The 12,873-nt window shown below is 41.8% G+C and overlaps 1 protein-coding gene across 1 annotated transcript in view; it reads right to left on the minus strand.

Annotated features, from left to right (window-relative positions):
• Positions 1 to 9,237, minus strand: part of LOC102200859 (apoptosis-stimulating of p53 protein 1-like) — a 46,282-nt gene extending 37,045 nt beyond the window's left edge. Inside the window, exons 1-3 of the mRNA XM_013912366.1 lie at positions 8,950 to 9,237; positions 4,024 to 4,171; positions 2,047 to 2,154 (exon numbers count right to left, since the gene is read on the minus strand). Coding sequence (XP_013767820.1) covers positions 2,047 to 2,154; positions 4,024 to 4,171; positions 8,950 to 9,120 — 427 coding nt within the window. The 5' untranslated portion in view covers positions 9,121 to 9,237. The remainder of the gene's footprint in view (positions 1 to 2,046; positions 2,155 to 4,023; positions 4,172 to 8,949) is intronic.
• Positions 9,238 to 12,873: the final 3,636 nt, after the last annotated feature.

The raw sequence follows: 12,873 nt of genomic DNA on the forward strand, positions 1-12,873 counted from the left end.
GTCCGAGCCGGGGCTCGAACTGGCAACCTTCCGGTTACAAGATGAACTGCCAACTCTTTGAGCCACGATCGCTCAAAGAGTTGAGCTCAAATGAGACAGGTTCAATCTGGGCTAATCCCAGGCAGCTCCAACTTTCACCTCCAGCCAATAAAGCAGCCACAGCAGCACTCCCCATTCAATAAAGTAGTTAAAATTGTATTTAAGCACCAGCAGAGAGAAAGTTCACATCAAGCAGATCAATAACTAAATATACTGTGTACTCTGCACTCTGGTTTTCACCGTGGGACATCGATCCATCAGTCCATCCATAATCTGACTCTTATCGCGGGAAAGCGGTCTGAGAAGAAATGCTCAGACCTTCCTTTTGATGTAATCACTCCAGAAGTGTCAGGATTTCCTACTCAGCAGACATGCTGAGACACCTCACCTCAGAGGGATCCAGGAGGTATCCTAGTCTGATGATGAGCTATGGCGCCCTTTGAGGTGAGGAGGGTTGCTTCTCTGGGTTGGGAATGAATGACTGCACCAAGTGGTGGAGTTTAATACAGATATCTAAAAATAATTTGGTTTTCTGAATGCTAACCTGAACTAACGAACTGCTTAATGAAATTCTAGTCGTGTTTCTGTGATACTCACAGCCTGTGCATGCATCTTGCAAACGTTAGCCTATATCCTTCTTTCAAACATATTTGTTTGGACCATGGATGTGACCAAGCACACATTGGTTACATCCATCACTCATATACAGTCTGTGCTGTGGGCCATATTGCTTCTATTAAGTTACCTCTGTTCCATTCAAATAAGACCAGTTTGCTCTCCATGGACGGACCAATAATTTTTAGGTAATGTGGATTAATTACAGAAGTCTTGATGATGGAAAGTGATATCCTTGCACAGTAAGTGCAAACTCACCACAGGCACCTTCAATAAGGCACTGAGGGCAGATGAAGCTAAATTAGCCTAGGAGCAGGTAATGCATTAGGGTAATGTGATGCTCCAGTCCCTGGAGAGCTATTGGCTCATTTAAGAAGCTGTTTTATTGTATTAGGTGCAGAGCCAAACACAAGCTGGCAGCAGAAGTGTGGGACAGTTTGGCTGCCGCAGGGGGCTGCACCAACAAATCCATCCCTTACAAGCACAGATGATGTTACTCTTTCTGTAGCTACGTGCGCTCACAGCTCAAAACCACATCTGTACTAAAGAAGCAGGCGGACCACAGGGAGAGAGAAGCGCTCCACAGCAGCAGACCAAATGAGCTGCTGTTCTTTTTATGTTACCACAGATCTCCTGGCATATGAACTGCGACTGGATAAAATCTGAGATCCAGACACCATAATGAAAAAATCTCAACAGACACGAGAAAGCTTTAATGGGCTGAGCCAAGATGAAAAAAAACTTGGTGGTGATTAATTCATTTTTCTGAAAAGACTTCACAGCTCGCTAACAGACGATAATAATGAGATTCTAATGAATGATAATTGAGCTTTTTAATGACTGAGGGGCAAGACGGGAACCAGCAGGTGGTGAGGTTGTCCCGTCCCTGTGGGGAGCACCAGACGCAGGCACAAAAACACACCAGCGCTATAGTGACGCCAGTACATGCCTGCTGATGAATGCTTTGGCCGGTAACTCTCAACAAACGTTACACAATCGCTCATTCGTTGATTAAGAAGTTTACGGGGGAAAATCGGGTCATTTCGCCTGCCTGGTTTCACAAAGTTCTTCTTTATGGCTGCCAGCACATCAAAGAGTTGTTTTGGCAGAATATCGCCTGGCGTTTCAGCAGCATTTGTCTGCCCCCTCACCGTCACACCCCTGCCATTATGTAACTCTAATCATCTTATCTGGCTAATTACTGACCGAGACCCTGAACTCACCTCTAAACCTCATGCACAGCACTTATACCGTGTTTTTCCCACGTTCTCTTCAATAATACCCCCAAATCCTTTTTTTTTTTTTGGTTTAACACCAACAGCTGGATATAAACGTAGTTTTTACTGAGAGCTTTAATGAATTCAGTGTGTATGTGTATTTGTTTTGCTGTACCTTGTGTCCAGGAAGGGCAGTGTCTGAGGTAGAAGCTGACCTCGGGCCTCCTGGCTCCCCACTGCTGAAGGAGATCCAACAATAACAACTCCTGAGGGAGAACTCGCTCTGAGAACAGACGAAGGGTGAGAAAACATTTGACAAAGATCCCACTAATTACATAACGTCACACTATTGTGTTATAGAGCTAGAAAGAGATAATTAAGAATTCTTACTTTGTTAAACAGCACATTTACAATTTTATCAGGTCGACATGTATAATTTCACTGGCTAGTTTCAAAAAATTACCTGTGCACGTCGTGTACGGCCAAAATTGTCTATAAACGTATCCTCCACACATAGATACTGTAAAATATGTCTTTTTTTACAAACTGTGCAAAAGAATGAATAATCTTTGCTTTGGAATAATGAATAAGAATTCAAAATTGCAGCTGTATTGTTGTTGGCTGTACATCAAGCCACACATGAAAGGTTTGCAACATATATGCAGCATATGCAAGACAGCAACCTATCACCATTGTCTGCACAGTGACAGTGAAACGCACAAAACCCCAAACCTCTTTCTGAGTGGAGCGGGGCTTTAAGGATTTATTTTTACCCTTTTTTGCAAATGTTAGTGTGGAAAAACGAAGCCAGAAAAAAACCCAGAGAATCAATATTTTCACAGTGAAGTAAGCCAGCTGTGCCCTTGAGGCACAGCCTGTTGTCACGCACCAACACTCGGCACACAATTTATGCCGCCATCTATTATGTGCTGCTTTACACAGACACTCACGAAGACATGGTGTAGTATTAGAGCCGTTTATATCCTGTCTGGCCGCTCAGTCACATCACAAAGCCGCACAAACGCACCGCCGTTACTGCGCAGGCTTCACCGCGTCGACAGCTATGACTGAATGAATGTGGGCCACGCTTTAATGGACGCCCTCAGTGTGTGAATGAGATGGGCTGGTCTATTCATATAGTAAACTTGGAGCACACAGCACTCTTGATTTCACAAGCTGAAGCCGCAGCATACTGTAGGTCTGACTCGGTTTATAATTAGCTTCACAGCAAGTGACTCAGATCTGAGTTACGCCGTGTCGATTATCCTGTCTCTTAATGCAAGATTATAATCATGCAAGTGCTCCGATGCTCCAAAGACAGACTGCCAGTAGTAATTATATGAGCTGGACTCTTTATGATTAATGAGTGTATGGATAAAGAGATGCACTGTGAGAATAGTACAGTCCCCTTCAGCTAATTTTCTAGATGTAATATCCTGTCTTGTCTTGGCTGATTTCTAACTTTGGTCAAGATTTCTTACTGATTATGATTATAAGCTTGGGCGCCTCCAGGGTGAGGTGTTCAAGGGCATGTCCCACTGGGAGGAGGCCCGGGGCAGACCCAGGACATGCTGGAGAGATTATATTTCTTGGGTGGCCTGGGAATGCCTTGATGTTCACTCGGACAAGCTGGAGGTGGCCGGGGAGAGGGAGGTCTGGGCTTCTCTGCTTAGGCTGCTGCCCCTGTGACCCGGCCCCGGATAAGCGGAAGATGGACGGATGGATTATGATTATAAGTTAACAGAAGATATGAATAGCGGGTTGTTTTAGGGATATATTAGGGATATCCCCTCTCTTTGACATCACTGAGGCGAGAGCAGAAAACCTGACTTAAACAGAGCAGAACTGAGCTTACAGCTTACTGGGATTATTTGTACTTACACTGACCTCCTTATTTGAAAGTTTGGTTTTAATATGAGCATCCACCACCGGACCAGAGATGTGACAGAATTTAAGCACCTAAAAGGGCCACTGACACTGATCAAATGATGCCACTTTTCAGCTCCGTGTGTGAATCTGCAGCTGCTGAATAATGCATTCGGCGTCTCCACTTTAAAGCTTTCATGAAGTTAATGTCTGGCATTTGCAGCATGTGCTGCTTTCCTTAAGTGATACTAATCAATAAGCATTATCAACCAATGAATGGACTCACCATGCCCGTTCCATACTTCAGCTAGGTGACACTCCCCCTCACCGGCCTCTTTGCAGTACTCCACCACATCGATAACTCTGGTCGCTGGAGTGACAGGGACCTCAGTTAGCATCTGCTGGGTGTCATTGAGGTAAACTGTCAGGATCACCTGCAATCAAAGAAAAATCAGGTTAATATCACTTAGATATTATTTTATATGGACTCAAACTCAGTAAGATTGTTTCCTATGACTCACTGGCTGGAATCAGATCACCAATCTCCAAATGCTGATTAAATAACTAATTTATCAGCCATATTTAAACTCTTATTTTGAAGGAGTTATTGTGGCTGGTAGCGATGATTACATTCAAAGCTAAAAATCCCAGTATGAAGTCAAGACCACCTCTGCAGCTGGATTTCATTATGTGCAGACAACAGGTGAGTCAGCTGTGATATTCAAGTGAAAAATAAATTTAATACAAAAGTAATGTATTAAAAAAACAACACATGTTAATGTTGGGCGATATGAAGGTGACCAAGGAGCAGGGGCAGATTTTGTCCAACAAAAGCATGATATAGTCCTTCATCCATGTCATCACAACACTGATCTCAGCTTAATAACCTCACAAAATCAATACCGTGAGGTCTCACTTTGAATCCTGAGTTACTGTTTTTCTTTGTTGTCTTTTTCTTGTTTTATTTTGGCGTTTCTTTTCTTTCATTTTTAATGTGAGTTTAATGCGTGTCTTCCCCTCTTTCAGTGGCAGATTCTCTTTGTACTCCATGTGAAGTTTTTTTTAGTGTTATAATTCTGTTTCCTGGTGTTTGCCTCTGAATACTCTTTGTTGGGTTTGCTTGTCTGATTTTTATGGACGTCCTCTTTACTTTTTGGCCCAGTAAAGACTGACTCTTTAATTTGTTTTCGAATCTTGTCCTACTCTATTAGTTGTGACACATAACTGGTTGTACACAGAGTAACACACACGGCCAATTCTCTCTATGACAATGGCAAACCCAGCCTAATCCATCCATCCATCAATCCTGCTTATCCGGGTCTGCGTCGCTGGGGCAGCAGTCAAAGAAGAGGTATCTCCTCCATCTTTGCCTGTGGGTCTCCACCAATTGGGACCTGCCTGAAACACCTCGCGTAGGAGACATCGGGTCAGATGAATGACCTCAACGGGCTCTTTTTAATGTGGAATAGCAGCTCTACTCTGAGCCCCTCCAGAATGATTGAGCACCTCACCCTATCTCTAAGGGAGAACCCAGACTTTCCCTGGAAAAAGCTTATTTCTGCTGCTTGTATCCATGATCTCATTCTTCTGGTCACGACCTAAAACTTGTGGATAGGTGAGGGCAAGATCATCTTTACTACTGCTGCACCAATCTGCCACTTCCTCCCCAGGTCACCAATCAACAAGACTCCAGATCACTTGAACTCCAACCAGGGTGGGCACTCCACTTTGTTCCAGCTGAGAACCGTGGGCTCACTCTCATTTTAGTGTCCGTTTATTTCTGTTAACATAAATAGAAAAAGAACTTTATGATTTTAAAGGTGATCTGCGGAGTACTGATCCCCTCTCAATAATTTTGTTATCAAATCCTGTATATTCTGCAGCCAAAAGATTAAAATGTCAATCAGAAAAGGACATCCTGTGTTATCGTCAGTGATGTCACTGGTGATGTCACGCCAGATAGTCAGCCGGCAGTCGAAAGATAAATTTAGGGTAATCTGGGATAGGAGTGCATCGACACACCACAGCGCTCACAGATACAGATACACTTTTTAATCTCAGCGTTGCTTTTTCTTTTTCTCTCACGCACACACACAAACACACATAGTCTTCCTGTGCAGATACTACAGTATGCACACACTCAAAGTATACTCTGTACACTAATCCTCAGTATTCTATATACCTGTCCCAGATCATGTCAAGTAATCTCTGGCTGCATGCAGACGGACAGAGCAGAGACACGGGCTCTAAAGCTTGGATTAGACGCACACACATACACCCACGAGTAAACTCCTAAACCCTGCAAACACACCAGGGGTTTTACTCGTCCACAAATCGTTCAAAGTAGGCTAATCGTGGCCTCAGAAGCGCTGTTATGTTTTTCACATGGTCAGAAACATCATTTGTTACACTCACGGGGTGCCGGCTGCAATAAAAGAACATCAAATCATCCAGTGTGCTTTTCTCCTTTAAGTGATTTAATAAAAAAAGACTACACAAAGCAGACAAAGACGAATGCAGTGCAAACACGCTGTCGGTGAATTTCACTAATAATAAATGCTGTATTTGAAACACTGTCTGCAGCACATTTTCTTGTATTTTGATCTTCGAGTGACTGAGTGTGATCACTTATTTATTTACATGTGGCCCTGTAATGCTTTTAATTGTGAAACTGGAAAGTTCGTTTCTCCTAAAACTTTGGCCTGTGAGGGATCATTTATTTCCCAGCATGGCCTTTGGTTTTAATGTCATTTATTGGTAATTAATCAGGCGTCTCATATTAACATTTATATCTTTCAGATCTTTTAGTAATCTAAATATTTTAAGCATGTCTCGAGAAATTGTTTCAATTATTACAAATCTACAGTCTTGATGTATAAAGGAAAGTCAAATGAGGGACCGTGCCGAGTGATACAACACAAACATTATAAAAAATGAGGCAGGCCTTTATTGTGGCTGATCAAAAGTCTCAAATACAAAAGTCCAACCAGAACCAGAATCAAAAGAACACTGAATATGCAGAAAAATCAAACAGGAACAAAGCAGCAAACACAGACAGGAACATAACAGATGCTTTGATAAAAGACAAAGAGAAGATGAATTGATTGATGAGCCTTTCTGGAACTAAAACCTCACTGTTGCTCAGACTTTCCTGAGAAGGGATGCAAAGAAACCAAAATACAAAGACCAAAGACAGAGTGAGGAACGGAGAGGAAAACACTGAGGGAACCAAGTCTACAGCAAAGAATAAAAATCAAAGCCATGATGTAAAGACAGTAAAATACTGTAGGTGAGCTTCCTCCAGCTCATCTATGGTGCTAGCATCCTGCAATACACGATTCACTCAAGCATAATTTAAAGGTTTAAATGAAACTGTATTTTCTGTTAAACAATCAGATCAGGCTGGTCTAAGCAAGTAAGTTGTATGATTTGTATTTTGTATCAAAATTATTTCAAACCATAACAATTAAAGGAGATCTCAAATTCATCCTTTAAATAAATAAATCAGTTTATTTGCTGAAGCAGTTCAATCGCATGAAGGTAAAGCTGAGCTCTCAGATCCCTCACAGGCTGCCATGTTAACCAGCTGCGTTAAACCTAAAGGCTTGGACACGATGTCTGAGAAGAAAACAAACACTGCTTTGCACTTCGCTGATGTCGTCCTGCATTAAACTTTCCAAAAGCTTCTTCTGGGTTATTATGAACACTGCATAAAAACACGAGCTGACGCGTACAATAGAAAGCTTTTTACCTCCAAATTCTGTCCCAGCTCTGTCTAACATACTGTCCTCACATAACTCCTGCATCCCCGTCCAAACTACAGTCTTCTTTTACAGTTTACCTGGAACTGAAAACCTTATTATGGTGTCAAACTGAAGCATGAAAAGAAAAAAAGATTTTGTGAGCCACTTTGTTAAGAAATATCTAAGTTTCATGATATCGTTTCACCTCCCATGTAAGAGGCTTCTTCATTTCTAAAAAATGGCGGAAAGTCCCAGGTACCATATATTGTACCTACAGCCATGTTATAATAATAGCGCTGTATTGATTGTAGATTCACCATTTGGTAGCATGGCTACAAGCACAATTTGGGCACCTGTTGCTGACCATGTCCATCCCTGTATGACCACAGAGCTTCAGCAGGATGATGCACCATCTATCTGTCTGTCTGTCAATCTTGTTAACATGGAGATTAATCTTTGTGGAATTTTTCTGGCACCTTGTTGAATCTATGCCACAGAGAATTAGGAAAGCTTGGAAGAAAAAAAAGGAGCCGGTCCAACTCAGTACAAGCAAGGTGTACCCAATGAAGTTACAGGTAAATGTGTATCAGTGACACAAAGCAAAAGATCACAAACCAGAAATTCCAATTTTCTATTTTGCAGCAGCACATTTATGTCCTAACTTTAACTCTATACTTTGTGCACATGCAGACCTCTAAAGTTAACAGACCTTTAGTGACTTTCCTAATGTCAGCAAGCATTTAAAGCAGAGTCAGCCTGAAACCAAAAGAACTGACAGTCAACCTTTGAAGTTCACGGGGACCAGAACTTACTAGGAAAACCACAATGTAAAGATCAGGAATAAAAGCTTTAGTAACAGAACTCACCGTTAGAATAATAACATAAACCCAAACTAAAAAAATGTTCATCAAGAATCTGAAACTCAAAAGCACCGTGACGGCATGTTAGGATCAGTAAAATCACTTGTACTAGTGCTCACTGATCATGTGAACATAATGACCTCACAGTAATGACAGTTCCTTCCTGGCTATCAGTGACTGAGACACACAGAGGCAGATTGAGCTGTAGTTCCTGAAATGCCTGTGGGGCTGAATGGAGTGACTCGGGCTATTTTCAGCATTAGAGAAGGAAAAAACAGAAAGTCAGATAGAGGAAGAGTGAGCCAGGGTGACAAACAGCCCGTGTTAGTGTCTGCAGGAAACAATCAATGCTCGTTTTATTAGTCATTTTAACCTGTTAGCAGTCGGACGTACCGCCCACGGTACATTGGATGGTTTAGGGGACTAATTGGACTGCTAAGGGGTTAAAACAACACGTTAGCCTCTATCAGGGCCCAAAACTCAAGTATAGAAAACTCCGTCCAGACCTTTCCTAGCAAAAACTAAATAAAACTCACACAACTAACTTCATCATGTTAGACTGAGAAGAACATATATGAAAAAGCAAAGTAGAGCTCTTCTCTCACTCACCCACTGTTTGCTTTTCCTGGTTTGGAGCTGCTGCTTCTTCTTCTTCTGTTTCCTGCAATTACTCAGTTTGAAGTTTTCAGACAGAAACACCAGCCGCTCCAAAACCAGCCCCCAAAAACGCCTCATTGGAAAATCACGAGCAGAAGCACACACACCAGCGTGTGTACACATGTGTGTGTGTGTGTGCGTGCATGTGTGTGTTTGAGAGCGAGAGTGAGATATATAATTGATGGTGTCAGATAGAGAAGGTAATGTGTCTGTAGGTGAGAGTGTTTGAAATGTACGTGGAGCAGGGAATACAAATGTGAGAGAGGGTGTCAGTGAGGGAGGAGGGAAGGGAGTCGGCTTACAGTAAATATAAGGAGAGGGGGTGAGGAAGATGAGCCATAAGAAAGGAAAGGCCAGACTCTGTTCGTGTCTGTTGTTGGGAGTAGACCGTGAGCTGATATTGTTATATGTTCATCATACATCTGGCATGACGGGGGCGGTTCTATTTTTTTGTCGGTGACTGAGTCAAAGGTTTGACTGTAAAACTCGGACGCTTGTCTCCAATCAGTTTTAGGTAAAAGTTTAGTTCTTCATGATAAAAGTAAACCAGCTTCCAGCTGCTGTGAAAGGCTGCAGTTGGTTTAAATACAACTCGACCTGACGGAAAGAAAACAGAGCTTTATTTTAAAGAACATCTGTTAACCACAGTCATATAAAGATGATGTTAAAACAAAAGTAACAAAAAAACAAATCAAATAGCTAGATGCAGAGGACAGGAAGCACAGGAACATAGATGATGGAGCCAAGAAGGAACACAGACAACAAAGACCATCCCTGATTCTTGTCCCTCTCATCGTGGATGCAGGTGGAGGAGGGGAGCAAAGTACGAGCGGGGAGGACTCGAGACATCGAGACGATGGTATTTGGTACAGCTGCATCACAGATAGTTTTGTTTTAGATGAATTAAAACTACAGCTGAATTTTATAACCTCAGGTGTTGCACTATGAATGACATGTTTTCTATTTAGGACAATGTGATCAAACCTTTTGTTTTTTAAATCATGCACACAGAAGCAGAGCAAATCAGAAGATGAGGAAAGGATGAGGTCACTATGTGACTTTGTTCCACGTTATAAATTTCTCATTTATGAGCTTTTAATTTGACTTAATTGCTGTAATTGCAGTAATTCTTATGTCTAATGAGTAAATTATTGCGTATTAGGGAAGCATAAAGTCTATCACTCACTGTACTTTTCAGCTAACTGGTTATAAAAGAACAAAAAGCTCAACTCTGTGAGTTAACCCTCTCTCCTAACACTCTGCTATTAGCCCTTCCAAGCAAATAGCTAATAGCTCTTCCAAGTTTTGTCAATTGTGATTCACGTGTCAAAAAAAACTATCACGTGGCAACAGCCCAGTGCATTTAAGGATGTAGACATGGTCAAGATGACCTGCTGATGGTCAAACAGAGCATCAGAATGGGGAAGAAAGGTGATTTAAGTGACTTTAAGTGTGTCACGTTTAGGGGTGACAGACAGGCTGATCTGAGGATTTCAGAAACTGCTGATCTGCCTGGATTTTCCTGCACAACCCTCTCTAGGGTGAGAATGGTCTGAAAAAGAGAAACTATCAGTGAGCGGCAGTTCTCTGGTTGAAAATGCCTTGTTAATGCCAGAGTCAGGAGAAAAAGACCAGAATACTTCAGGCTGAGAAGAAGAGAACAGTAACTGAAATAGCTTAGTATAGCCAAGGTATGCATGAGAGTACATTTGAATGCAGAAGCAGAAGAGCACACAGGGTGCAGTTCCTCTCAGCCAAGAACTGGAAACTGGGGCCACAAATTTTACCATAAAGACTGCCTGGTTGTTTCAGTCTTGATTTCTGCTCCAACAATTGGATAATTTTCAAAATTTGTCATAAATGACTTGAAAGCATGGCTCTATACTGCTTTGTATCAGCTGTTCAGATTGGTGGTGTGGTAATGGCATGATATTTTTGACAGACTTTGGTCCCCTTGGTACCAACTGAGCGTCATTTAGACTCCACTGCTTACCAGAGTACTGTTGCTGGCCATGTTAATCCCTTTATGGCCACAGTTATCCTGGTGCTAGGTTATCTAGGAAAACACGCCATTTCACAAAGCTCAAATTATCTTGAACATGTGTAAATCATAGATCATGGATGTGTGGCTAATTCATCTGCAGCAGCTGTGTGATCCTATCACCTTGTTGAATCCATGCCATGAAGAATTAAGGCGGCTCTAAGGCAAAAAGGAGGTAAACGTTGGTTATAGCAAGGTGTAACTAATAAAGCGGGCAGTCAGTTTAATGTTTGTTGAACAATTACTGCAAAGTGAAATTTTTAAAAAACCTCAACTTAAGAGAAACACCTAAATATAACAATGAAACCACACCACCTCCTAATAAACTACAAATCTGCAGAAATATGAGCGTATCTGTATTATTTGAGCTGTGGTGTGGATTGAAGCTGTCCAGCAGTAGTGGTAAAGCTGGAGGGCAGAGATTAGAGAGGCTGCACTGATATGCTGCAGCATGACTGCACTAACACACACACACACACACACACACACACACACACACACACACACACACACACACACACACACACACACACACAGATAGGACACAGAAGGTACACTGGCAGAAGAGCTTCACCCCTCGCTCTCTGTTCCTGTCACACAAGGTCACATGTTGGGTGCATGTGCTCAAACACACACAGATACCCTCTGTCTCTGCGGCAGCTATTGGCAGAAAATCAGTACACAGTTCAGTAGAAAAGAGACGTTACATTAACATGCACTGTGACTAAATCTACTGTTCCTCCTGTTCTTGCACACGCATAAACAGAAATCTTCAACACAGATTATTTATCATGTGACTCTGACTGATATTTATGCCCCACAATCCTTTGCAGCTGCTGCCTGAAGACACTTGAGCCAGACAGTGATGAGTGAGAAGGACTTTTCTTGATTAAAGAGATATTCAGAGATACTCGAATTAAAGTGAAGAGCATCATTAAGACGTTTCATCAGTCACACGTGTCATTAATAGATAAGTGGAAAGATTAACTTTTAATCACATAGCAGGCAGTGTTTTTCTTATAAATGATAGCAGTCTGCAACTGCCACGTGTATTATCAGGGCCTTCAGACCAACGAACATCTACTATGAGTTTGGATTTAATACACAAAATGTTTGTCCAAGTTCCTAAAGAGGACAGTGATGTACAACCACCTACAACATACAATACAGGCACAGAACAGAGACAACCAGGCTCTCTCACACCCACTTTTCCAACCATTCGTCCATTACAGCTCTACAGGAAGTACGCTGACTGCAGTGTGCATGTTTGCACGTCACACTAAGGCATATGAGAAACCACTGAGGCATGTTTATCAGCTGTCACCAGCTGTCCACTAGAAGGACAAGTGCTTACAATAAGTTCTTAAACAGCTCCAATCATTCAGTGAGCTAATACCGTGTAAACTAACTTGTGTCTGTTTGCAAGTACTGCATGACTGAGTGTGTAAATATCAGAATATTTTAGTATGTTTGTTTAAATAATTTTATGAACGTATGTACATCCAGCCACAGGTTCACCTTTATTTCAGCCTCTAGATGATCTAATGTACCAATGTGTTTCTTTAAAACAAACAAGAAAGTTACAAACTTCATTATTTCTTTGTTTAAAATAATGAGGAAAAAGTAAAATTCATCATACTAGGATAATAATAACCCAAAAAAGGGAATTCCATCCTCCGTTACCTTTCAGTTAACCAAAGTCAGGTTGGGGTTGCAGCAATGCTTTTCAGTTCCTCCTTGGGGAATCCCAAGGCTTTCTCAGGACAGATGAGATATATAATCTTTTCAGCAGGTTCTGGGTCTACCCAGGGGTGTCCTCCCAGACGTGTATGCAC

The sequence above is a fragment of the Pundamilia nyererei genome, unplaced genomic scaffold (assembly GCF_000239375.1).
Source record: "Pundamilia nyererei isolate P.nyererei 1_Seehausen unplaced genomic scaffold, PunNye1.0 scaffold00088, whole genome shotgun sequence".
In the NCBI taxonomy this organism is placed as follows: Eukaryota; Metazoa; Chordata; class Actinopteri; order Cichliformes; family Cichlidae; genus Pundamilia; species Pundamilia nyererei.